The sequence below is a fragment of the Salvelinus alpinus genome, chromosome 34 (genome assembly GCF_045679555.1).
Source record: "Salvelinus alpinus chromosome 34, SLU_Salpinus.1, whole genome shotgun sequence".
In the NCBI taxonomy this organism is placed as follows: Eukaryota; Metazoa; Chordata; class Actinopteri; order Salmoniformes; family Salmonidae; genus Salvelinus; species Salvelinus alpinus.
This window is the reverse complement of record NC_092119.1, coordinates 6,930,777-6,958,677: the sequence shown is the minus strand read 5'-3', so window position 1 is coordinate 6,958,677 and position 27,901 is coordinate 6,930,777. Positions and strand designations below refer to the sequence as shown.

Genomic DNA, 27,901 nt, shown 5'->3' with positions numbered 1-27,901 from the left:
CCTCCATAGAAACAACAGTGTTATTACAGGCCTGTTTCTAACTGTCTTAATCTCCTCCATAGAAACAACAGTGTTATTACAGGCCTGTTCCTAACTGTCTTAATCTCCCCCATAGAAACAACAGTGTTATTACAGGCCTGTTCCTAACTGTCTTAATCTCCCCCATAGAAACAACAGTGTTATTACAGGCCTGTTTCTAACTGTCTTAATCTCCTCCATAGAAACAACAGTGTTATTACAGGCCTGTTTCTAACTGTCTTAATCTCCCCCATAGAAACAACAGTGTTATTACAGGCCTGTTCCTAACTGTCTTAATCTCCCCCATAGAAACAACAGTGACAGCACCATCAACAACAACGGAAGGGATCTGTTGCAGCTCTGTTGGAGCCTGGGTATGTACTTTGTCAACGGTAGGTTACTGGGAAACTGTTTGGGGAGATTCACCTATTGCTCACCTCTCAGCCACAGCACATATGATTATAGACATTGACCCTTCTTCTCTCTGCTCATTCACCATCAAGCCATTAACACCTCTGTCTGATCACAGCCAAATTACCTTGTTCCTCCAAAGAACAGACATGGAAAATAATCATTTTCTTAGTCACATGCGCCGAACACAACAGGTGTAGACCTTACAGTGAAATGCTGAATACAACAGGTGTAGACCTTACAGTGACATGCTTACTTATGAGCCCCTAACCAACAGTGCAGTTTCAAAGAAAGAGATAAAAGATAAAAGTAACAAGTAATTAAAGAGCAGCAGTAAAACATAGCTATATATACAGGGGGGATCAGGTGCATGATGTGTGGGGGCACCGGTTAGTTGAGGTAGTACGTATTTGTAGGTAGAGTTATTAAAGTGACTTTGCATAGATGACAACAGAGAGTGGCAGTGGTGAGGAGAGGGGAGCAGGGTGGGAATGCAAATAATCTGCGGTAGCAGAGAGAACCATCTATGACTAGGGTGGCTGGAGTCTTTGACAATTTATAGGGCCTTCCTCTGACACCGTCTGGTATAGAGGTCCTGGATGGCAGCAAGCTTAGCCCCAGTGATGTACTGGGCCATACGCACTACTCTTTGTAGTGGCTTGCGGTCGGAGACCGAGCAGTTGCCATACCAGTCAGGATGCTCTCGATGGTGCAGCTGTAGAACCTTTTGAGGATCTGAGGACCCATGCCAAATCTTTTCAGTCTCCTGAGGGGGAATAGGTTTTGTCGTGCACGCTTCACAACTGTCTTGGTGTGCTTGGATCATGTTAGTTTGTTGGTGATGTGGACACCAAGGAACTTGAAGCTCTCAACCTGCTCCACTGCAGCCCCGTTGATGAGAATGGGGGTGTGTTCGGTCTTCTTTTTCCTATAGTCCACAATCATCTCCTTTGACTTGATCACGTTGAGGGAGAGGTTGTTGTCCTGGCACCACACAGCCAGGTCTCTGACCTCCTCCCTATAGGCTGTCTCATCGTTGTCGGTGATCAGGCCTACCACTGTTGTGTCATCGGCAAATTTAATGATGGTGTTGGAGTCGCTCTTGGCCACACAGTAATGAGTGAACAGGGAGTACAGGAGGGGACTGAGCACGCACCCCTGAGGGGCCCCTGTGTTGCAGATCAGCGTGGCGGATGTGTTGTTACCTACCCTTACCACCTGGGGGTGGCCCGTTAGGAAGTCCAGGATCCAGCTGCAGAGAGAGGTGTTTAGTCCAGGGTCATTAGCTTAATGATGAGCTTGGAGGGTACTATGGTGTTGAAGGCTGAGCTGTAGTCAATGAACAGCATTCTCACGTAGGTGTTCCTTTTGTCCAGGTGGGAAAGGGCAGTGTGGAGTGCAATAGAGATTGCATCATCTGTGGATCTATTGGGACGGTATGCAAATTGGAGTGGGTCTAGGGTTTCTGGGATCATGGTGTTGATGTGAGCCATGACCAGCCTTTCAAAACACTTCATGGCTACAGACATGAGTGCTACGGGTCGGTAGTCATTTAGGCAGGTTACCTTAGTGTTCTTGGGCACAGGGACTATACTATGGTGGTTTGCTTAAAACATGTTGATATTACAGACTCGGACAGGGAGAGGTTGAAAATGTGAGTGAAGACACTTGCTAATTGGTCAGCGCATGCCCGGAGCACACGTCCTGGTAATCCGTCTGGCACGGCGGCCTTGTGAATGTTGACCTGTCTAAAGGTCTTACTCACATACGCTGCGGAGAGCGTAATCACACAGTCTTCCGGAACAGCTGGTGCTCGCATGCATGTGTCAGTGTTATTTTCCTCGAAGCGAGCATAGAAGTAGTTTAGGTTGTCTGGTAGGCTCATGTCACTGGGCAGCTCTTGGCTGTGCTTCCCTTTGTAGTCTGTAATGGTTTGCAAGCCCTGCCACATCCGACGAGCGTCAGAGCCGGTGTAGTACGATTCAATCTTAGTCCTGTATTGAAGCTTTGCCTGTTTGATGGTTCGTCGGAGGGCATAGCGGGATTTCTTATAAGCTTCCGGGTTAGAGTCCCGCTCCTTGAAAGCGGCAGCTCTAGCCTTTAGCTCAGTGCGGATGTTGCCTGTAATCCATGGCTTCTGGTTGGGGTATGTACGTATGGTCACTGTGGGGACGACGTCATCGATGCACTTATTGATGAAGCCAATGACTGATGTGGTGTACTCCTCAATGCCATCGGAGGAACATATTCCAGTCTGTGCTAGCAAAACAGTCCTGTAGCTTACCATCTGCTTCATCTGACCACTTTTTATGTATCTAGTCACTGGTGCTTCCTGCTTTAATTTTTGCTTGTAAGCAGGAATCAGGAGGATGGAATTACGGTCAGATTTGCCAAATGGGGGGCGAGGGAGAGATTTGTATACATCTCTGTGTGTGGAGTCTAGGTGGTCCAGAGTGCTTTTTCCTCTGGTTGCACATTTAAAATGCTGATAGAAATTTGGTGAAACTGATTTGAGTTTCCCTGCATTAAAGTACCCGGCTACTAGGAGCGCCGCCTCTGAGTGAGCATTTTCTTGTTTGCTTATGGCGGAATACAGCTCATTCAATGCTATCTTAGTGCCAATCTCTGACTGAGTTGGTATGTAAACAACTACGAAGCATACAGATGAAAACTCTCTCGGTAGGTAGTGTGGTCTACAGCTTATCATGAGATACTCTACTTCAGGTGAGCAAAACCTCGAGACTTCCTTAGATATCGTACACTAGCTGTTGTTTACAAAAATACATAGTCCTCCACCCCTTGTCTTACCAGACGCCGCTGTTCTATCCTGCCGGTACATCGTATAACCAGCCAGCTGTATGATGATATTGTCGTTGTTCAGCCGCAACTCCGTGAAGCATAAGATGTTACAGTTTTTAATGTCCCGTTGGTAGTTTAATCTTCCCCGTAATTCATTGATTTTATTAAACAACCACACAGTCAAGGGCCAGTAAGCTGGACAGAAATTCATACAGATGGGCCCAAGAAGGCATCGATCTTGCAGTACAAAACATCAACTATATATTCAGGCAAACAGCAAAATAAGCACAACTGAAATTGATCCAAAATATAAATAAAAAATACCACAGATGACAACTGATTTGATGCAGATTGTAAAATTATAAGGACAAAACTTCAAACCAAAAGCACAAACCCAAATAATGGTGAATTACGCCTTCATTACTGTGAGTCTTTAAAACTCTATAAACTTACACTCAGAACCAAAAAAGCAGAGTACAACAGCAAGCAGCTGACACTAATTGAGGAGTCCATAAACACAAACAACTTCTGGCAAAATTGGAAAAAACAAAAGAAAATCTAAACTAGAGGAATTAGCGATACAAAATGGTGACATATGGACAAACCCATTTACAACACTCTACAACACCGTTCAAATTGACACAAACGCAGAACAACGCCAAATTCATGAGAGGTTGAATGGATTAGAAAAAACTATAAAGGACAATGAAATTCAATTGGACTCCCCCATTTTACTGACCAGGAGCTCTATAAGAAACTTCAGGTCTTCAAATTTAAAAAAGCATGCGGACCTGATGGTATCCTAAATGAGATGCTAAAAATGTATATTGGCTATATTAAAACTGTTTAATATTATTCTGAGTGTAGGTTACTTCCCTGACATCTGGAATCAAGAACTTATAACCCCAATCTTTAAGAACGGAGACAAATTTGACCTTAACAATTACAGAGGGTTTTGTGTGAACAGTAACCTGGGGAAGGTTTTCTGTAGTATTATAAATGTAAGAGTTCTAAACTTCCTTAATAAGCACAATGTATTGAGTAAAAGCCAAATTGGATTTTTACTAAAACATCGCACAACTGATCTTATTTACACCCTACACACCTTGATAGATAAACATGTCTACCAAAATAATAACAAAATGTATGCTTGCTTTATCGACTTCCAAAAAGCATTTGATTCTATTTGGCATACAGGACTGTTCTACAAAGTTATTGAAGTGGTGTAGGGGGTAAAACATATGACATAATTAAATCAATGTATACTGGCAATATGTGCAGCATTAAAATTGGCAAAAAAAGTAAGAATTCTTTAACCAGGGGCGGGGCCTTCGCCAGGGTTGCAATCTGAGCCCTGCACTCTTCAATATTTATGTCAACGAATTTGCTACAATTCAGGAAAAATCCTCAGCCCCTGGTGTTCGTCTCCACAATTCAGAGGTTAAATCCCTTCTCTTGGCAGATGACCTATGCCTGCTGTCACCCACAGCACACGGCCTACAGCAGAGCCTGGACCTGCTAGAGCAGTACTGCCAGACCTGGGCCCTGGCAGTAAACCCCAAAAAGACTAAAATAATGATTTTCCAGAGAAGATCCAGATCTCAAGGAATTAGACCAAAGTTCTCAATTGGTACAAAATATATAGAGTACTGCACACACTACAATTACTGAGGTTTAAATATATAGGGTACTGTACACTACAATTACTGAGGTTTAAATATATAGAGTACTGTACACACTACAATTACTGAGGTTTAAATATATAGGGTACTGTACACTACAATTACTTAGGTTTAAATATATAGAGTACTGTACACACTACAATTACTGAGGTTTAAATATATATAGTACTGTACACACTACAATTACTGAGGTTTAAATATATATAGAGTACTGTACACACTACAATTACTGAGGTTTAAATATATGCTCAACTGGACACCTTAATGAGGCAGTGAATGAACTGAGAGAGAAAGCACGCAGGGCATTCTACGCCATTAAAAAGCTAATTCACATTGAAATACCTATTCAAATTTGGCTAAAACTAATTGAATATGTCATTGAACCAATTGCACTTTATGGCAGTGAGGTGTGGGGTCCACTTGCAAAACAAGATTTCATCAAATGGGACAAACACCCCGTTGAAACACTGCATGCAGAGTTCTGTAAGATTCTCCTACATGTCCAGAGGAAAACTACAAACAATGCATGCAGGGCAGAATTAGGCCAATATCCACTAATAATACAACTCAAAAAATAGCAATTAAGTTTTGGAAACATCTAAAATACAGTGACCCCCTCTCATATCACTACCAAGCCCTGCAATGCCAAGAGCTGAGCAAAGAAAAGAGTCCCCTCATCCAGCTGGTCCTGGGGCTGAGTTCACTAACCTGTTCTACTAACACACTGAAGCCTCAGGACCAGAACATCCAATCAATCAGGATAAACCAAATTACAACACAGTCAAAACAAAACTATATTGCTTATTGGGAAACACAAGCACAAACACAAAGCAAAATGCAGTGCTATCTGGCCCTAAATCGACAGTACACTGTGGCTAAATATTTGACCATGGTTACTGATCAAAACCTTAGATAAACCTTGACAAAGTACAGGCTCAGTGAGCACGGCCTTGCCATTGAGAAGGGTAGACACAGGAAAACCTGGCTCCCCGTAGAGGAAAGGCTGTGCAACCACTGCACAACAGCAGAACCTGAGACGGAGCTGCATTTCCTGACAAAATGTCAAAAATATAAAACAATTAGAGAGTGTCATTTCCCCAAATGTTAAGCCCTTATTCAAGGTTTCAAAGACCTCTCTGATGAGGATAGGCTACCCGTCCTGTTGGGGGAGGACGCAGAGAGCTGTGGGTTGGCAGCGCACTACATTGCTGCCTGCCATAAGATGAGGGACAGTGTCTGACAGACAAATCAACCTGCACATGTACTCTACTGTATGCGTATTGTTATTGTTGAATGTATGGTTATTTTGACCCCTGGTTATTGTTGTTACTGTTGTCCCGTTGACAATTCTGATTCTCATTTTTATTTTTATATTGTAAATATCCAAAATAAGCTTTGGCAATATGTACATTGTTACGTCATGCCAATAAAGCGAATTGAATTGAAATTGAGAGAAAGAGAGAAAGAGAGAGAGAGAGAGAGAGAGAGAGAGAGAGAGAGAGAGAGAGAGAGAGAGAGAGAGAGAGAGAGAGAGAGAGAGAAAGAGAGAGAGAGAGAGAGAGAGAGAGAGAGAGAGAGAGAGAGAGAGAGAGAGAGAGAGAGAGAGAGAGCGAGAGCGAGAGCGAGAGAGAGAGTGAGAGAATGAGAGAGTGAGAGAGTGAGAGAGAGAGATGAAGAGATAAAGAGGAGTGTATTTACCTGTGGGCAGTACTTTGGGTAGTCTGGCTGTAGAGACGGAGAGCGGGAATAGGAGGAGGGAGAGCCAGAGAGAACACCACATAGCAACTATTCCTCTGGTCACCACAGTGATGTGCTGAGCTACTAGACCTGTCTCCGACTCAGGCATCGTACCGGTGCATCATGGGTATCCAACAGAATCACTGCCTCCGTCACCATAGAAACAACCCCAGATATACCTCTCACTGTCCTGAAACACAGAGACACAACAGACAGGCAGTCAGTCAGTCAGTTAGTTACTCAGTCAGACAGACAAACAGTCACTCAATCAATCAATCAAGTTTATTTTATATAGCCCTTCGTACATCAGCTAATATCTCGAAGTGCTGTACAGAAACCCAGCCTAAAACCCCAAACAGCAAGCAATGCAGGTGCAGAAGCACGGTGGCTAGGAAAAACTCCCTAGAAAGGCCAAAACCTAGGAAGAAACCTAAAGAGGAACCAGGCTATGATGGGTGGCCAGTCCTCTTCTGGCTGTGCCGGGTGGAGATTATAACAGAACATGTTCAAAATGTTCATAAATGACAAGCATGGTCAAATAATAATCAGGAATAAATGTCAGTTGGCTTTTCATAGCCGATAATTAAGAGTTGAGAACAGCAGGTCACTCAGTCAGACAGGCAGACAGTCACTCAGTCAGACAGTCAGTCAGCCAGACAGTCACTCAGTCACTCAGTCAGACATGCAGACAGTCCCTCAGTCAGACAGTCAGCCAGACAGTCACTCAGTCACTCAGTCAGAGATGCAGACAGTCACTCAGCCAGACAGTCAGTCAGTCAGACACTCAGCCAGACATGCAGACAGTCACTCAGTCACTCAGTCAGACATGCAGACAGTCCCTCAGTCAGACAGTCAGTCAGTCAGACAGTCAGTCAGTCAGTCAGTCAGTCAAACAGTCAGTCAGACAGTCAGTCAGACAGACAGACATCAGTCAGTCACTATCCCTAATTTTCATAAAACACATTACATTTAGTCAGTGTAAGTCACTCAGTCACTTAGTCACTCAGTCAAACATGCAGGCAGACAGTCAGTCAGTCAGTCACTCACTCAGTCAGACATACAGGCAGACAGTCAGTCAGTCACTCAGTCAGACATACAGGCAGACAGCCAGTCAGTCAGTCACTCAGTCAGACATGCAGGCAGGCAGACAGTCAATCAGTCACTCAGTCAGACCTACAGGCAGGCAGACAGTCAGTCAGTCAGTCACTCACTCAGTCACAGTCAGACATACAGGCAGACAGTCACTCAGTCAGTGAGTCACTCAGTCACAGTCAAACATACAGGCAGACAGTCAGTCAGTCAGTCACTTAGTCACAGTCAGACAGTCAGTCACTCAGTCAGACATACAGGCAGACAGTCAGTCAGTCAGTCACTCAGTCACTTGTCAGACATACAGGCAGACAGTCACTCAGTCAGTGAGTCAGTACAGTACAATACACATCTTTAAAACAGGGTTAGTTAACTGTTATGTAGTAGGTAGGTAAGTCTGGAGGCGAAACAAATGCACACCTGTTTAGGAGAGGTGCCATTGGATCAAAGGAGTGATGGTTGCTGATAATGGGCCTCTGTACGCCTATGTAGATATTCCATAAAAATAAACAGCCGTTTCCAGTTACAATAGTCATTTACAACATTAACAACGTCTACACTGTATTTCTGATCAATTTTATGTTATTTTAATGGACCAAAAATTTAAAAACGAGGACGTTTCTAAGTGACCCCAAACTTCTGAACGGTAGTGTATACTATAGTGTGTAGTATAGTATTCTACAGTTTACTACAGAATTCTACAGTCAGTACTGTAGTATTCTATAGTAAACTGTAGTATTTTTTCATGTGGGGTTTGAGACGTCTTTTTGGAGGTTTTCGTATTATTATCTTTTGTTTGTAACCCAAGTCCCGATTCCAACAATAGTTAAGCGTGCCTAAATGGATTCCTTTTTATGAACTGTTCTCTTTGACCTACAACGAATAGAGTGCTATTCACCTGTTATTCACCTGTTATTCACCTGCTATTCACCTGTTATTCACCTGCAATTCACCTGTTATTCACCTGCTAAACACCTGCTATTCACCTGTTATTCACCTGCAATTCACCTGTTATTCACCTGTTATTCACCTGCTATACACCTGCTATTCACCTGTTATTTACCTGCTATACACCTGTTATTCAGCTGTTATCCACCTGCTATTCACCTGCTATTCACCTGTTATTCACCTGCTATTCACCTGTTATTCACCTATTATTCACCTGTTATTCACCTATTATTCACCTATTATTCAGCTGCTATTCACCTGCTATGCACCTGCTATTCACCTATTATTCATCTGCTATTCACCTATTATTCACCTGCTATTCACCTGCTATTCACCTATTATTCACCTGCTATTCACCTGCTTTTCACCTGCTATTCACCTATTATTCACCTGCTATTTAACTGCTATTCACCTGCTATTCACCTATTATTCACCTGCTATTTACCTGCTATTCACCTGCTATTCACCTATTATTCACCTATTATTCACCTGCAATTCAGCTGCTATTCACCTGTTATTCACCTGTTATTCACCTGCAATTCAGCTGCTATTCACCTGTTATTCACCTGCAATTCAGCTGCTATTCGCCTGCTATACACCTGTTATTCACCTGCTATTCACCTGTTATTCAACTGCTATTCACCTGTTATTCACCTGCTATTCACCTGTTATTCACATCTTCAGATACACAATATTGATGAAGGTGTGGTGGAGTGGTGTCTACAGATACACTGTATTAATGGAGGTGTGTCTACAGATACACTGTATTAATGGAGGTGTGTCTACAGATACACTGTATTAATGGAGGTGTGTCTACAGATACACTGTATTAATGGAGGTGTGTCTACAGATACACTGTATTAATGGAGGGGTGTCTACAGATACACTGTATTAATGGAGGTGTGTCTACAGATACACTGTATTAATGGAGGTGTGTCTACAGATACACTGTATTAATGGAGGTGTGTCTACAGATACACTGTATTAATGGAGAAGTGTCTACAGATACACTGTATTAATGGAGGTGTGTCTACAGATACACTGTATTAATGGAGGTGTGTCTACAGATACACTGTACTAATGGAGGTGTGTCTACAGATACACTGTATTAATGGAGGTGTGTCTACAGATACACTGTACTAATGGAGGTGTGTCTACAGATACACTGTATTAATGGAGGTGTGGAGGAGGTGTGTCTACAGATACACTGTATTAATGGAGATGTGTCTACAGATACACTGTATTAATGGAGGTGTGTCTACAGATACACTGTATTAATGGAGGTGTGGTGGAGATGTGTCTACAGATACACTGTATTAATGGAGGTGTGTCTACAGATACACTGTATTAATGGAGGTGTGTCTACAGATACACTGTATTAATGGAGGTGTGTCTACAAATACACTGTATTAATGGAGGTGTGTCTACAGATACACTGTATTAATGGAGGTGTGTCTACAGATACACTGTATTAATGGAGGTGTGTCTACAGATACACTGTATTAATGGAGGTGTGTCTACAGATACACTGTATTAATGGAGGGGTGTCTACAGATACACTGTATTAATGGAGGTGTGTCTACAGATACACTGTATTAATGGAGGTGTGTCTACAGATACACTGTATTAATGGAGGTGTGTCTACAGATACACTGTATTAATGGAGAAGTGTCTACAGATACACTGTATTAATGGAGGTGTGTCTACAGATACACTGTATTAATGGAGGTGTGTCTACAGATACACTGTACTAATGGAGGTGTGTCTACAGATACACTGTATTAATGGAGGTGTGTCTACAGATACACTGTACTAATGGAGGTGTGTCTACAGATACACTGTATTAATGGAGGTGTGGAGGAGGTGTGTCTACAGATACACTGTATTAATGGAGATGTGTCTACAGATACACTGTATTAATGGAGGTGTGTCTACAGATACACTGTATTAATGGAGGTGTGGTGGAGATGTGTCTACAGATACACTGTATTAATGGAGGTGTGTCTACAGATACACTGTATTAATGGAGGTGTGTCTACAGATACACTGTATTAAGGTGTGTCTACAAATACACTGTATTAATGGAGGTGTGTCTACAGATACACTGTATTAATGGAGGTGTGTCTACAGATACACTGTATTAATGGAGGTGTGTCTACAGATACACTGTATTAATGGAGGTGTGTCTACAGATACACTGTATTAATGGAGGTGTGTCTACAGATACACTGTATTAATGGTGGTGTGTCTATAAATACACTGTATTAATGGAGGTGTGTCTACAAATACACTGTATTAATGGAGGTGTGTCTACAGATACACTGTATTAATGGAGGTGTGTCTACAAATACACTGTATTAATGGAGGTGTGTCTACATATACACTGTATTAATGGAGGTGTGTCTACAAATACACTGTATTAATGGAGGTGTGTCTACAGATACACTGTATTAATGGAGGTGTGTCTACAAATACACTATATTAATGGAGGTGTGTCTACAAATACACTGTATTAATGGAGGTGTGTCTACAGATACACTGTATTAATGGAGGTGTGTCTACAAATACACTGTATTAATGGAGGTGTGTCTACAGATACACTGTATTAATGGAGGTGTGTCTACAAATACACTGTATTAATGGAGGTCTGTCTACAAATACACTGCATTAATGGAGGTGTGTCTACAAATACACTATATTAATGGAGGTGTGTCTACAGATACACTGTATTAATGGAGGTTTGTCTACAGATACACTGTATTAATGGAGGTGTGTCTACAGATACACTGTATTAATGGAGGTGTGTATACAGATACACTGTATTAATGGAGGTGTGTCTACAGATACACTGTATTAATGGAGGCGTGTCTACAGATACACTGTATTAATGGAGGTGTGTCTACAGATACACTGTATTAATGGAGGTGTGTCTACAGATACACTGTATTAATGGAGGCGTGTCTACAGATACACTGTATTAATGGAGAGGTGTCTACAGATACACTGTATTAATGGAGGTGTGTATACAGATACACTGTATTACTGGAGGTGTATCTACAGATACACTGTATTAATGGAGGTGTGTCTACAGATACACTGTATTAATGGAGGTGTGTCTACAGATACACTGTATTAATGGAGGTGTGTCTACAGATACACTGTACTAATGGAGGTGTGTCTACAGATACACTGTATTAATGGAGGTGTGTCTACAGATACACTGTATTAATGGAGGTGTGTCTACAGATACACTGTATTAATGGAGGTGTGTCTACAGATACACTGTATTAATGGAGGTGTGTCTACAGATACACTGTATTAATGGAGGTGTGTCTACAGATACACTGTACTAATGGAGGTGTGTCTACAGATACACTGTATTAATGGAGAAGTGTCTACAGATACACTGTATTAATGGAGGTGTGTCTACAGATACACTGTATTAATGGAGGTGTGTCTACAAATACACTGTATTAATGGAGGTGTGTCTACAGATACACTGTATTAATGGAGGTGTGTCTACAGATACACTGTATTAATGGAGGTGTGGTGGAGGTGTGTCTACAGATACACTGTATTAATGAAGGTGTGTCTACAGATACACTGTATTAATGGAGGTGTGTCTACAGATACACTGTACTAATGGAGGTGTGTCTACAGATACACTGTATTAATGGAGGTGTGTCTACAGATACACTGTACTAATGGAGGTGTGTCTACAGATACACTGTATTAATGGAGGTGTGGAGGAGGTGTGTCTACAGATACACTGTATTAATGGAGGTGTGTCTACAGATACACTGTATTAATGGAGGTGTGTCTACAGATACACTGTATTAATGGAGGTGTGGTGGAGATGTGTCTACAGATACACTGTATTAATGGAGGTGTGTCTACAGATACACTGTATTAATGGAGGTGTGTCTACAGATACACTGTATTACTGGAGGTGTGTCTACAGATACACTGTACTAATGGAGGTGTGTCTACAGATACACTGTATTAATGGAGGTGTGTCTACAGATACACTGTATTAATGGAGGTGTGTCTACAGATACACTGTATTAATGGAGGTGTGTCTACAGATACACTGTATTAATGGAGGTGTGTCTACAGATACACTGTATTAATGGAGGTGTGTCTACAAATACACTGTATTAATGGAGGTGTGTCTACAGATACACTGTATTAATGGAGGTGTGTCTACAGATACACTGTATTAATGGAGGTGTGTCTACAGATACACTGTATTAATGGAGGTGTGTCTACAGATACACTGTATTAATGGAGGTGTGTCTACAGATACACTGTACTAATGGAGATGTGTCTACAGATACACTGTATTAATGGAGGTGTGTCTACAGATACACTATATTAATGGAGGTGTGTCTACAGATACACTGTATTAATGGAGGTGTGTGAGTGAGTGTGTGTGGCCTCAGCACCATGCTGACTGTTTGTATAAGCCAGAGGAATGTTCAAGAGTGCAGAACTACAAGAGCCCAGAAAAGCACACATATACACGTGCGAACTCGCCACACACTCACAACACTGAAACTTACACTGTTTAAATATCTATTTAAACAACAGCTTTGGTTTTCAGACAGACAGACAGACAGACAGACAGACAGACAGACAGACAGACAGACAGACAGACAGACAGACAGACAGACAGACAGACAGACAGGCAGGCAGGCAGGCAGGCAGGCAGACAGACAGACAGACAGACAGACAGACAGACAGACAGACAGACAGACAGACAGACAGACAGACAGACAGACAGACAGACAGACAGACAGACAGACAGACAGACAGACAGACAGACAGACAGACAGACAGACAGACAGACAGACAGACAGACAGACAGACAGACAGACAGACAGACAGATAGACAGATAGATAGATAGATAGATAGATAGATAGATAGATAGATAGATAGATAGAGACAGCTCTGGGTACAGAGAGGTGTATTGTAGACACACTCCAGTGAGAGAGGCTGTCTTAACACTCATGTTTTTCTTTCCTCCTGACCCACTCCTGCCTCAGCACATTCTGCAGCCCTGGCAGGGTTAGCGTAGCTCTACTGTACACACACTGACTGCAGCTCTGGGTACAGAGACGTGTATTGTAGACACACTCCAGTGAGAGAGAGGTGGTGTTGTCTGCAGCCCTGGCAGGGTTAGGGGTAGGGGTAGCTCTATACTACAGCTCTCGTATACTGCCCAACAAAAAGGATCAACGCAATGTTGTTTTTTGTACTGCAAAATCTGACTTCAAAGTATTTTTCTGTCTAGACAGACATGTACTTCTGATCAACTGGCTTGCTCTTGTGTCAAGAAACTAAATACCACATGAATCAGATAATAGAACTGGCCATTTTAACAGTTCAAAGATTTTTTACCAAATTTGTAGATACTGTGTTTTGCCTTTATAGGCCAGTGTCCAGCTCAAGTATACTGTCGCCCTTTAGCCCTGTAGCCCCGAGGTCCTCTAGGCCTGTAGCCCTCTAGTCCTGTAGCCTTGTAGCCCTGTAGCCCTCTAGTCCTGTAGTCCTGTAGCCCTCTAGTCCTGTAGTCCTGTAGCCCTCTAGTCCTGTAGTCCTGTAGCCCTCTAGTCCTGTAGTCCTGTAGCCCTCTAACCCTGTAGTCCTGTAGCCCTCTAACCCTGTAGCCCTCTAGTCCTGTAGCCTTGTAGTCATGTAGCCTTGTAGTCCTGTAGTCCTGTAGCCCTGTAGCCCTCTAGTCCTGTAGTCCTGTAGCCCTCTAGTCCTGTAGTCCTGTAGCCCTCTAGTCCTGTAGTCCTGTAGCCCTCTAGTCCTGTAGTCCTGTAGCCCTCTAGTCCTGTAGTCCTGTAGTCTTGTAGTCCTGTAGTCCTGTAGCCCTCTAGCCCTGTAGCCCTGTAGTCCTGTAGTCCTGTAGCCCTCTAGTCCTGTAGTCCTGTAGCCCTCTAGTCCTGTAGTCCTGTAGCCCTCTAGTCCTGTAGTCCTGTAGTCCTGTAGCCCTCTAACCCTGTAGCCCTGTAGTCCTGTAGTCCTGTAGCCCTCTAGTCCTGTAGTCCTGTAGCCCTCTAGTCCTGTAGCCCTCTAGTCCTGTAGTCCTGTAGTCCTCTAGCCATGTAACCGTGTAGCCCCCTAGCCCTGTAACCCTCTAGCTTTGTAACCCTCTAGCCCTGTAGCCCTGTGGCCCTCTAGCCCTGTAGCCCTGAGGTCCTCTAGCCCTGTGGCCTTCTAACCCTGTGGCCCTGTAACCCTCCAGGCCTGTAGTCCTCTACACCCCTGTAGCCATCTAATCCGCGATCCCTGTAGCCCTGTATTCCTTGAGCTCTGTAGCCCTGTAATCCTCTAGCCCTGTAGCCATGTAGTCCTCTATCCCTATAGCCCTGTAGCCCTCTAGTCCTATAGTCCTGTAGTCCTGTAGTCCTGTAGCCCTCTAGTCCTATAGTCCTGTAGCCCTGTAGTCCTGTAGTCCTCTATCCCTCTAGCCCTGTAGCCCTCTAGTCCTGTAGTCCTGTAGTCCTGTAGTCCTGTAGTCCTCTATCCCTATAGCCCTGTAGCCCTATAGTCCTGTAGCCCTCTAGCCCTGTAGCCCTGTAGCCCTGTAACCCTGTAGGATGAAAACAGGCAGTGTCTCAAATGGCACCCTACTCCCTATAGTGTACTCCCTCCCTCTCTTCCTCCCTCTCTATCTCTCCCCCTCCCTCCCACATTACATCACTCTCAGTTAGGAGGGGAATGTTTGTCTGTGGCTTAAGTTAGGGAAAGTAATACACTGATAGATAGAGAGAGAGAGAGAGAGAGAGAGAGAGAGAGAGAGAGAGAGAGAGAGAGAGAGAGAGAGAGAGAGAGAGAGAGAGAGAGAGAGAGAGAGAGAGAGAGAGATAGAGGATATCTGTGTATATATCTGTGTATATATCTGTGTATATATCTGTGTATATATCTGTGTATATATCTGTGTATATATCTGTGTATATCTGGGCTGAATTCTCGGCTGAAGAGAAAGAAAGAACCCTCAGCTTCTAGAACAACACAGACAGAAGCTGAAGAGGCAGATAGATATACAGTGCCTTCACAAAGTATTCACACCCAGACACACAGAGATAATCAGTATGACTGGGACAGACAGAGAGAAGCAGTATGACTGGGACAGACAGAGAGAAGCAGTATGACTGGGACAGACAGAGATAAGCAGTATGACTGGGACAGACAGAGAGAAGCAGTATGACTGGGACAGACAGAGAGAAGCAGTATGACTGGGACAGACAGAGAGAAGCAGCATGACTGGGACAGACAGAGAGAAGCAGTATGACTGGGACAGACAGAGAGAAGCAGTATGACTGGGACAGACAGAGAGAAGCAGTATGACTGGGACAGACATAGAGAAGCAGTATGACTGGGACAGACAGAGAGAAGCAGTATGGCTGAGACAGACAGAGAGAAGCAGTATGACTGGGACAGACAGAGAGAAGCAGTATGACTGGGACAGACAGAGAGAAGCAGTATGACTGTGACAGACAGAGAGAAGCAGTATGACTGGGACAGACAGAGAGAAGCAGTATGACTGGGACAGACAGAGAGAAGCAGTATGACTGGGACAGACATAGATAAGCAGTATGACTGGGACAGACAGAGAGAAGCAGTATGACTGGGACAGACAGAGAGAAGCAGTATGACTGGGACAGACAGAGAGAAGCAGTATGACTGGGACAGACAGAGAGAAGCAGTATGACTGAGACAGACAGAGAGAAGCAGTATGACTGGGACAGACAGAGAGAAGCAGTCTGACTGGGACAGACAGAGAGAAGCAGTATGACTGGGACAGACAGAGAGAAGCAGTATGACTGGGACAGACAGAGAGAAGCAGTATGACTGGGACAGACAGAGAGAAGCAGTATGACTGAGACAGACTGAGAGTAGCAGTCTGACTGGTTAATGATGAGAGTAACTACTGTCGACCCACAATAGACCGACTGGTCAGTGACCAGATTAACTACTGTCGACCCACAATAGACCGACTGGTCAGTGACCAGATTAACTACTGTCGACCCACAATAGACCGACTGGTCAGTGACCAGATTAACTACTGTCGACCCACAATAGACCGACTGGTCCGCATGACTCAAATTGTCCTCCCCATGACTCATATGACTCACTTATCCTCCCCATGACTCACATTGTCCTCCCCATGACTCATATTGTTCTCCCAGTGACTCACATTGCCCTCCCCATGTCTCACATTGTCCTCCCCATGTCTCACATTGTCCTCCCCATGTCTCACATTGTCCTCCCCATGTCTCATATTGTCCTCCCCATGACTAATATTGTCCTCTCCATGTCTCACATTGCCCTCCCCATGACTCACATTTTTTACCGCCTTGATGGCTTGGTTTGGCTACGGTTTGGTGACGAATTGGTTTGGTAACGGCTTGGTTTGGCTACGGTTTGGTGACGGATTGGTTTGGTAACGGCTTGGTTTGGCTATGGTTTGGTGACGACTTGGTTTGGTGACGGATTGGTTTGGCTATGGTTTGGTGATGGCTTGGTTTGGCTACGGTTTGGTGACGGCTTGGTTTGGTGACGGATTGGTTTGGCTATGGTTTGGTGATGGCTTGGTTTGGCTACGGTTTGGTGACGGCTTGGTTTGTCTACAGTTCGGTGATGGCTTGCTTTGGTGACGGCTTGGTTTGGCTACGGTTTGGTGACGGCTTGGTTTGGTGATGGCTTGGTTTGGTGACGGCTTGGTTTGGCTACAGTTTGGTTTCATTATCAATTAGTCGTTGTCGTCGTTGGCTCTCATTAAAAAGATAGGCCCACAAATGTTAGGCTTGTAAAATGAACAATGGTATTACATTTCATCCAAAGAATGAATAACAAGGCCTAGGAGTAGGAGGTTATTCGGTTAAGGCGGCCCCCCACACTTATCTGATTCAGAGGGGTTGGGTTAATGCATGCAGTTCTACAACTGACTAGGTCTCCTCCCCCTTTCCCTTATTGCGCCATTTGGAAGACTAGCCCACACATCCACTACAGCTCTCAGACTGACTGGGGAAAGGGCTCTCATGTAGAGGATGATGTGATGTGCACCATGGCCTACATCAACCTTCATTCACAGCAACCTAATATCTGTCAAGATGGGAGATGAACACGGCTGAAGGCAGTAGCTTAGTAGCATGCTACGGTAAGGTTGCTACGGTAAGGTTGCTACGGTAAGGTTGGTACGGTAAGGTTGGTACGGTAAGGTTGCTACGGTAAGGTTGGTACGGTAAGGTTGCTACGGTAAGGTTGCTACGGTAAGGTTGCTACGGTAAGGTTGCTACGGTAAAGTTGCTACGGTAAGGTTGCTACGGTAAGGTTGCTACGCTACGGTAAGGTTGGTACGGTAAGGTTGGTACGGTAAGGTTGCTACGGTAAGGTTGCTACGGTAAGGTTGCTACGGTAAGGTTGCTACGGTAAAGTTGCTACGGTAAGGTTGCTACGGTAAGGTTGCTACGCTACGGTAAGGTTGGTACGGTAAGGTTGGTACGGTAAGGTTGCTACGGTAAGGTTGCTACGCTACGGTAAGGTTGCTACGGTAAGGTTGGTACGGTAAGGTTGCTACGGTAAGGTTGGTACGGTAAGGTTGCCACGGTAAGGTTGCTACGGTAAGGTTGGTACGGTAAGGTTGCTACGGTAAGGTTGGTACGGTAAGGTTGGTACGGTAAGTTTGCTACGGTAAGGTTGCTACGGTAAGGTTGCTACGGTAAGGTTGCTACGGTAAGGTTGCTACGGTAAGGTTGCTACGGTAAGGTTGCTACGCTACGGTAAGGTTGCTACGGTAAGGTTGCTACGGTAAGGTTGCTACGGTAAGGTTGCTACGGTAAGGTTGGTACGGTAAGGTTGCTACGGTAAGGTTGCTACGGTAAGGTTGGTACGGTAAGGTTGCTACGGTAAGGTTGCTACGGTAAGGTTGGTACGGTAAGGTTGCTACGGTAAGGTTGCTACGGTAAGGTTGCTACGGTAAGGTTGCTACGGTAAGGTTGCTACGGTAAGGTTGCTACGGTACGGTAAGGTTGCTACGGTAAGGTTGGTACGGTAAGGTTGCTACGGTAAGGTTGCTACGGTAAGGTTGCTACGGTAAGGTTGCGTACGGTAAGGTTGCTACGGTAAGGTTGCTACGGTAAGGTTGCTACGGTAAGGTTGCTACGGTAAGGTTGCTACGGTAAGGTTGCTACGGTAAGGTTGCAGCTACGGTAAGGTTGCTACGGTAAGGTTGGTACGGTAAGGTTGCCACGGTAAGGTTGCTACGGTAAGGTTGGTACGGTAAGGTTGCTACGGTAAGGTTGGTACGGTAAGGTTGCTACGGTAAGGTTGCTACGGTAATGTTGGTACGGTAAGGTTGCTACGGTAAGGTTGCTACGGTAAGGTTGGTACGGTAAGGTTGCTACGGTAAGGTTGCTACGGTAAGGTTGCTACGGTAAGGTTGCCACGGTAAGGCTGCTACGGTAAGGTTGCTACGGTAAGGTTGCTACGGTAAGGTTGCTACGGTAAGGTTGCTACGGTAAGGTTGGTACGGTAAGGTTGCTACGGTAAGGTTGCTACGGTAAGGTTGGTACGGTAAGGTTGGTACGGTAAGGTTGCTACGGTAAGGTTGGTACGGTAAGGTTGCTACGGTAAGGTTTCTACGGTAAGGTTGCTACGGTAAGGTTGGTACGGTAAGGTTGCTACGGTAAGGTTGCTACGCTACGGTAAGGTTGCTACGGTAAGGTTGCTACGGTAAGGTTGGTACGGTAAGGTTGCTACGGTAAGGTTTCTACGGTAAGGTTGCTACGGTAAGGTTGGTACGGTAAGGTTGCTACGGTAAGGTTGCTACGCTACGGTAAGGTTGCTACGGTAAGGTTGGTACGGTAAGGTTGCTACGGTAAGGTTGCTACGGTAAGGTTGCTACGGTAAGGTTGCTACGGTAAGGTTGCTACGGTAAGGTTGGTACGGTAAGGTTGCTACGGTAAGGTTGGTACGGTAAGGTTGCCACGGTAAGGTTGCTACGGTAAGGTTGGTACGGTAAGGTTGCTACGGTAAGGTTGGTACGGTAAGGTTGCTACGGTAAGGTTGCTACGGTAATGTTGGTACGGTAAGGTTGCTACGGTAAGGTTGCTACGGTAAGGTTGGTACGGTAAGGTTGCTACGGTAAGGTTGCTACGGTAAGGTTGCTACGGTAAGGTTGCTACGGTAAGGTTGCCACGGTAAGGCTGCTACGGTAAGGTTGCTACGGTAAGGTTGCTACGGTAAGGTTGCTACGGTAAGGTTGGTACGGTAAGGTTGCTACGGTAAGGTTGCTACGGTAAGGTTGGTACGGTAAGGTTGCTACGGTAAGGTTGCTACGGTAAGGTTGGTACGGTAAGGTTGCTACGGTAAGGTTTCTACGGTAAGGTTGCTACGGTAAGGTTGGTACGGTAAGGTTGCTACGGTAAGGTTGGTACGGTAAGGTTGCTACGGTAAGGTTGCTACGGTAAGGTTGGTACGGTAAGGTTGCTACGGTAAGGTTTCTACGGTAAGGTTGCTACGGTAAGGTTGGTACGGTAAGGTTGCTACGGTAAGGTTGGTACGGTAAGGTTGCCACGGTAAGGTTGCTACGGTAAGGTTGGTACGGTAAGGTTGCTACGGTAAGGTTGGTACGGTAAGGTTGCTACGGTAAGGTTGCTACGGTAATGTTGGTACGGTAAGGTTGCTACGGTAAGGTTGCTACGGTAAGGTTGGTACGGTAAGGTTGCTACGGTAAGGTTGCTACGGTAAGGTTGCTACGGTAAGGTTGCCACGGTAAGGCTGCTACGGTAAGGTTGCTACGGTAAGGTTGCTACGGTAAGGTTGCTACGGTAAGGTTGCTACGGTAAGGTTGGTACGGTAAGGTTGCTACGGTAAGGTTGCTACGGTAAGGTTGGTACGGTAAGGTTGGTACGGTAAGGTTGCTACGGTAAGGTTGGTACGGTAAGGTTGCTACGGTAAGGTTTCTACGGTAAGGTTGCTACGGTAAGGTTGGTACGGTAAGGTTGCTACGGTAAGGTTGCTACGCTACGGTAAGGTTGCTACGGTAAGGTTGCTACGGTAAGGTTGGTACGGTAAGGTTGCTACGGTAAGGTTTCTACGGTAAGGTTGCTACGGTAAGGTTGGTACGGTAAGGTTGCTACGGTAAGGTTGCTACGCTACGGTAAGGTTGCTACGGTAAGGTTGGTACGGTAAGGTTGCTACGGTAAGGTTGGTACGGTAAGGTTGCTACGGTAAGGTTGCTACGGTAAGGTTGCTACGGTAAGGTTGCTACGGTAAGGTTGGTACGGTAAGGTTGCTACGGTAAGGTTGGTACGGTAAGGTTGCCACGGTAAGGTTGCTACGGTAAGGTTGGTACGGTAAGGTTGCTACGGTAAGGTTGGTACGGTAAGGTTGCTACGGTAAGGTTGCTACGGTAATGTTGGTACGGTAAGGTTGCTACGGTAAGGTTGCTACGGTAAGGTTGGTACGGTAAGGTTGCTACGGTAAGGTTGCTACGGTAAGGTTGCTACGGTAAGGTTGCTACGGTAAGGTTGCCACGGTAAGGCTGCTACGGTAAGGTTGCTACGGTAAGGTTGCTACGGTAAGGTTGCTACGGTAAGGTTGCTACGGTAAGGTTGGTACGGTAAGGTTGCTACGGTAAGGTTGCTACGGTAAGGTTGGTACGGTAAGGTTGCTACGGTAAGGTTGCTACGGTAAGGTTGGTACGGTAAGGTTGCTACGGTAAGGTTTCTACGGTAAGGTTGCTACGGTAAGGTTGGTACGGTAAGGTTGCTACGGTAAGGTTGCTACGCTACGGTAAGGTTGCTACGGTAAGGTTGCTACGGTAAGGTTGGTACGGTAAGGTTGCTACGGTAAGGTTTCTACGGTAAGGTTGCTACGGTAAGGTTGGTACGGTAAGGTTGCTACGGTAAGGTTGCTACGCTACGGTAAGGTTGCTACGGTAAGGTTGGTACGGTAAGGTTGCTACGGTAAGGTTGGTACGGTAAGGTTGCTACGGTAAGGTTGCTACGGTAAGGTTGCTACGGTAAGGTTGCTACGGTAAGGTTGCCACGGTAAGGATGCTACGGTAAGGTTGCTACGGTAAGGTTGCTACGGTAAGGTTGCTACGGTAAGGTTGGTACGGTAAGGTTGCTACGGTAAGGTTGCTACGGTAAGGTTGGTACGGTAAGGTTGCTACGGTAAGGTTGCTACGGTAAGGTTGGTACGGTAAGGTTGCTACGGTAAGGTTTCTACGGTAAGGTTGCTACGGTAAGGTTGGTACGGTAAGGTTGCTACGGTAAGGTTGCTACGCTACGGTAAGGTTGCTACGGTAAGGTTGGTACGGTAAGGTTGCTACGGTAAGGTTGGTACGGTAAGGTTGCTACGGTAAGGTTGCTACGGTAAGGTTGGTACGGTAAGGTTGCTACGGTAAGGTTTCTACGGTAAGGTTGCTACGGTAAGGTTGGTACGGTAAGGTTGCTACGGTAAGGTTGCTACGCTACGGTAAGGTTGCTACGGTAAGGTTGCTACGGTAAGGTTGCTACGGTAAGGTTGCCACGGTAAGGTTGGTGTAGCAGCGTTGTGGAACAGTCTGGTGAAGAAAGGGTCATTTTGCCATGTGTGAAACTCCACATTCACCAGAGAACAGAGGATGCAATTATTTTACTTAATAGATACTAAAATACTCATTTTAGAGTGTAGATGGACACAACCGTAATTAACTGAATATTTACTCAGGCTATTTATAACAAAAGCTTTGTTTCCCAACCTTGACAAAATATGACTTACATTTCTCCTATTGATCATGATGAACCAAATCCAAACTGCAATAGATCACTTATGTTATCAATGGTAGGCCATCATTGTAAATAGGAATTTGTTCATAACTGCTTTGCCTAGTTAAATAAAAGTTGAATATATAAATTAATAAAAATCACCGTCTGTAGCAGCCTGTTCAGTTCTGTACCAGTCAACTATAACTAGCAGATAGAAGCGTGGGTGGGTCTCCGAGAGTTCCAACACAGTATTAATAAAGTCAATATATGCTTGATCAAGTTCGTGCTTGGTAAATCCTTATAGAGGGTGTGACGCAATTGCGGAGCCTCTGGAGGCATGCAGAGGCCAAAGTGGGTTTGGTACCGCGTTACCCCGTGCCTCCCAAATGGTAAAACAATGCAAAGGGTTCTGCATAACTCCTTATAGCTCTGCGTTGACATCATTGGTTGAAGGTTTGGAGCGCGGGAGGTCCTGTATAAATATCAATTCACTTCCTTGACAACTTTCTTCACAACAGCTCTACTCTGCTTAGCAAAGGGAGAAGTATACATGGCCTGACTTCTGCAGATGCCGTATCGCAGTAAATGGTGTACGGCCACTGCTGACATCAGATTGACCATGTACGGCCTTTTAGTTTACAGCACCGCAGTTTATCGTGGTCCCCACAGCGCACCTGTGCGTCCAGAGCAGACAGCGGTGAACACTGACAGACAGACCTGCTCTCTGCAGCACCTGTCCGGGGAGACGGGCCACGGGGGACCGGGAACAAAAGAGCTCTGATAGCAGAAAGCTCATCCTGAGACGCTCTGCTCTCTTACCGCTCACAGACCTGGTTTAAGTTATGTTATGGATGCCGACGGTAACAACAGTCCGACTGGTTTTTAGTCAACCAACCTGTCTGTCTAACTCTCGAAGGCTATAATCAAGGAAGTGCTGCTCTCATGAAGTCGGCTCCAATATTCACCCAACTTTCTCTCTTATATCGTAACAACAACAATGTAATTATAACAATAATACTAATAGTAATGAAATCATATGCAATCCGTCTTACCCAAGGATTGTAATCCTTTTTGTGTGATTCCGTTTTGAAAGCGATCCTTTATAAGAGTTAATTATCACCATAAAAATAAACAAAATGTATCCTCAAAACCGCTCCTAAAAAAACACTCTCTATATATATACATCCGCCTAGAAGTGTTGTAGTTGTAATGTTATGCAGTTCCAAAATCAAATCCCAACAAGCAGCCTGCCTGAGCGACTCTTCCACCCGGGCAGAGAGATATCCCTCCTTACTCCGAAACGATCTCTTCAGTCTTCAAGTCTAAATCCTTTTGCAACCGCGTCGTGTTCAGCTGTTGTATCCGTCCAATACGACAGTGAGTGACTATATATAATCCACATTACTTAATCATCTCTCTGGTCTCTGGACAGTTCCGTAAGGACCAGGTCGGGACCGGGAGAGAAGGATCAGCTCGTTCCGCTGTGCTCCATAGTGTTGATGTCTGCTGCCTCCAGACTCTGGACTGGAACTGCCGTCTGGTTGTTGGTGAAGTACAGCTCGAGTCCCACGCGGCGCTGCGCAGTCTACCTGATCCTACTGACTGACGCGTGAGATAAAAGCAGCTCCGCTTCGAGATCTCTTTCTCCCGGTGGCGATGTGGAAGAGAAAAAAGAGAAAATAGCTTCTGGTGTCGCCTGCCAGTACGCTCGAGGCTTTCAGTAGATCAGCGAGTCGGGAATGTTCTGCGGGAGAGTTGGAGAGGAGGAGGAAGGCGCCTCCCACCATCTCTTCTAGAATACAATCAATGGTCGTTATTGGATTGTCTGTCCAGGCAGATAATCTACACTCACTCGGCACACATAAGGATGGCTTATAATAATGGCCGGAACAGCGCCAACAGAATGGCATCAAACACCTGGAAACTGTGTTTGATGTATTTGAAACCATTCCACCTATTCTGCTTCACTCATTAACCATGAGCCCGTTCTCCCCACATAAGGTGCCACCAACCTCTTGTGTCTTATCGACTACAACACTGCAACTAAGAAATATAGAATAATATAGATTCTTTAAGATGTATCGTTTTAGATACAAGATCTTCTATCTATTACAAAATAGGTTAAATAACATCCTTGTATTTAAAATCATAGTCGGTGTGATTCAGGGTTCAGCGTCTTGTTCACAATTCTGATGACATCGTTTGTTATATCTAATATATCTAAATGACTGAAGATACAAAGATGACTGTCAATACAAACCAGGAATAGGTATACAGTGCCTTCGGAAAGTATTCGACCCCATTACTTTTTACACATTTTGTTATGTTACAGACTTATTCTAAAATTGATTAAATCTGGGGGTTTTCGTAGTTAATCTACACACAATACCTGTCACGTTCCTGACCTGTTTTATGTTATTTTTGTATGTGTTTAGTTGGTCAGGGCGTGAGTTGGGGTGGGCATTCTATGTTTTGTGTTTCTATGTTTAGGTCACTTGTAATTAGCCTTAGATGGTTCTCAATCAGAGACAGGTGTTTGACGTTTTCCTCTGATTGAGAACCATATATAGGTTGGCTGTTCACACTGTTTGTTTGTGGGTGATTGTCTTCCGTGTCTGTGTCTGCGCACCACACGGGACTGTAGCGTTTGTTCGTTCGTTTGTTATAGGCTGTACCTGTTCCTACGTTCTTCGTGTTATATGTAAGTTCTCATGGTTTAGGTCAGTCTACGTTCGTTTTTGTTATTTTGTAATCCTTCCAAGTGTTTGTTTTCGTGTTTCGTCGTTTGCTTTAATAAATCATTATGTATTCACAACCCGCTGCATTTTGGTCCTCCGATCCTTCTCTCCTCTCCTCGTCCGAGGAGGAGGACGACGTAGAATGCCGTTACAATACCCCTTAACGACAAAGAAAAAACAGGTTTTTATAAATTTTGACAAATTTATAAAATAAAAAGAGAAATATCACATTTAGATAAGTATTCTGACCTTTTACCCAGTACTTTGTTGAAGCACCTTTGGCAGTGATTACACCCTCAAGTCTTCTTCGGTATGACGCTACAAGCTTGGCACACCTGTATTTGGGGAGTTTCTCCCGTTCTTCTCTGCAGATACTCTCAAGCTCTGTCAGGTTGGATGGGGAGCGATGCTAAAAAGCTATTTTCAGGTCTCTTCAGAGATATTAGATGGGGTTCAAGTCCGGGCTCTGGCTGGGCCACTCAAGGACATTAAGAGACTTGTCCCGAAGCCACTCCTGCATTGTCTTGCCTGTGTGCTTAGGGTCGTTGTCCTGTTGGAAGGTGAACCTTTGCCCCAGTCAGAGCTCCTGAGAGCTCTGGAGCAGGTTTTCATCAAGGACCTCTCTGTACTTTGCTCCGTTCATCTTTGCCTCGATTCTAACTAGTCTCCCAGTCCCTGCCGCTGAAAAACATCCCCACAGCATGATGGTGACAGGTTTCCTCCAGACGTGACTCTTGGCATTCAGGCCAAAGAATTCAATCTTGGTTTCATCAGACCAGAGAATCTTGTATCTTATGGTCTGAGAGACTTTAAATGCCTTTTGGGAAAAATCAAAGCGGTCTGTCATGTTCCTTTTACTGAGGAGTGGATTCCATCTGGCCATTCTACCATAAAGGCCTGATTGGTGGAGTGCTGTAGAGATGGTTTTCCTTCTGGAAGGTTCTCCCATCTCCACAGAGGAACTCTGGAGCTGTATCAGAGTGACCATCAGGTTCTTGGTCACCTCCCTGACCAAGGCCCTTCTTGATGGTTCCAAACTTCTTCCATTTAAGAATGATGAAGGCCACAGTGTTCTTGGGGACCTTCAAAGCTGCAGAAAAGTGTTGATAACCTTCCCCAGATCTACGGACAATTCCTTTGACCTCATGGCTTGGTTATTGCTCTGACATGCACTGTCAACTGTGGGACCTTATATAGACAGGTGTGTGCCTTTCCAAATCATGTCCAATCCATTGAATTTACCACAGGTGGACTCCAATCAAGTTGTAGAAACATCTCAAGGATGACCAATAGAAATAGGATGCACCTGAGCTCAATTTCGAGTCTCATAGCAAAGAGTCTGAATATTTATGTAAATAAGGTATTTCTGTTTTTTTTGTTGCAAAAATGTCTAAAAACCTATTTTCGCTTTGTCATTATGAGGTATTCTGTGTAGATGTTTTTTGTAATTGAATCCATTTTAGAATAAAGCTGGTCATGTAAAACAAACATAAAAAGTCAAGGTGTCTGAGTAGTTTCCGAATGCACTGTAGACAGGCTGCATCCATAGCCAGGCACAGAACCTACGTGTGTTTAGAGGCTGATGAGTTGTTGTTTACCCCCTATAACAGGCTAGTTAATAATATCCTGAATGTTGGAGACCAACCAACCCTGTCTGAACAGACCCAACATTAACCCTGGAGCAGAAGCTTTAAACAACATGGGTTAAACAACATGTCAATTGGTGTCTTCAACTAACTATGTTTTCAGAGGGCAATGTTTTGATGCTATGAACTGCAGATAGCTCCTTAATATGACTCCCTGGCCTGGTTGGCTGGTTGCCTGGCTGGCTGGGGTGAGTGGAGGGCTGGGGTGAGTGGCTGGCTGGCTGGGGTGAGTGGAGGGCTGGGGTGAGTGGAGGGCTGGGGTGAGTGGAGGGCTGGGGTGAGTGGAGGGCTGGGGTGAGTGGAGGGCTGGGGTGAGTGGCTGGCTGGGGTGAGTGGAGGGCTGGGGTGAGTGGAGGGCTGGGGTGAGTGGAGGGCTGGGGTGAGTGGCTGGCTGGGGTGAGTGGAGGGCTGGGGTGAGTGGAGGGCTGGGGTGAGTGGCTGGCTGGGGTGAGTGGAGGGCTGGGGTGAGTGGCTGGCTGGGGTGAGTGGAGGGCTGGGGTGAGTGGAGGGCTGGGGTGAGTGGAGGGCTGGGGTGAGTGGAGGGCTGGGGTGAGTGGAGGGCTGGGGTGAGTGGAGGGCTGGGGTGAGTGGAGGGCTGGGGTGAGTGGCTGGCTGGGGTGAGTGGAGGGCTGGGGTGAGTGGCTGGCTGGGGTGAGTGGAGGGCTGGGGTGAGTGGAGGGCTGGGGTGAGTGGCTGGCTGGGGTGAGTGGAGGGCTGGGGTGAGTGGCTGGCTGGGGTGAGTGGCTGGCTGGGGTGAGTGGAGGGCTGGGGTGAGTGGAGGGCTGGGGTGAGTGGAGGGCTGGGGTGAGTGGAGGGCTGGGGTGAGTGGAGGGCTGGGGTGAGTGGAGGGCTGGGGTGAGTGGAGGGCTGGGGTGAGTGGAGGGCTGGGGTGAGTGGCGGGCTGGGGTGAGTGGCTGGCTGGGGTGAGTGGAGGGCTGGGGTGGGTGGAGGGCTGGGGTGAGTGGAGGGCTGGGGTGGGTGGAGGGCTGGGGTGAATGGAGGGCTGGGGTGAGTGGAGGGCTGGGGTGAGTGGCTGGCTGGGGTGAGTGGAGGGCTGGGGTGA

The 27,901-nt window shown here is 45.5% G+C and overlaps 1 protein-coding gene across 7 annotated transcripts in view; it reads right to left on the bottom strand.

Moving 5' to 3' along the window:
• fgfr3 (fibroblast growth factor receptor 3) overlaps positions 1–24,359 on the bottom strand; it is a 269,105-nt gene extending 244,746 nt beyond the window's left edge. For 2 of the 7 annotated variants that reach the window (XM_071382149.1, XM_071382152.1), the window contains exons 1-2: positions 23,507–24,357; positions 6,609–6,837 (exon numbers count right to left, since the gene is read on the bottom strand). In XM_071382149.1, coding sequence (XP_071238250.1) covers positions 6,609–6,756 — 148 coding nt within the window. In that variant the 5' untranslated portion in view covers positions 6,757–6,837; positions 23,507–24,357. Of the gene's footprint in view, positions 1–6,608; positions 6,838–23,506 lie in introns of all 7 variants that reach the window. The other 5 variants (XM_071382153.1, XM_071382155.1, XM_071382150.1 and 2 more) reach the window with 4 other exon arrangements.
• Between the last annotated feature and the right edge of the window lie 3,542 nt (positions 24,360–27,901).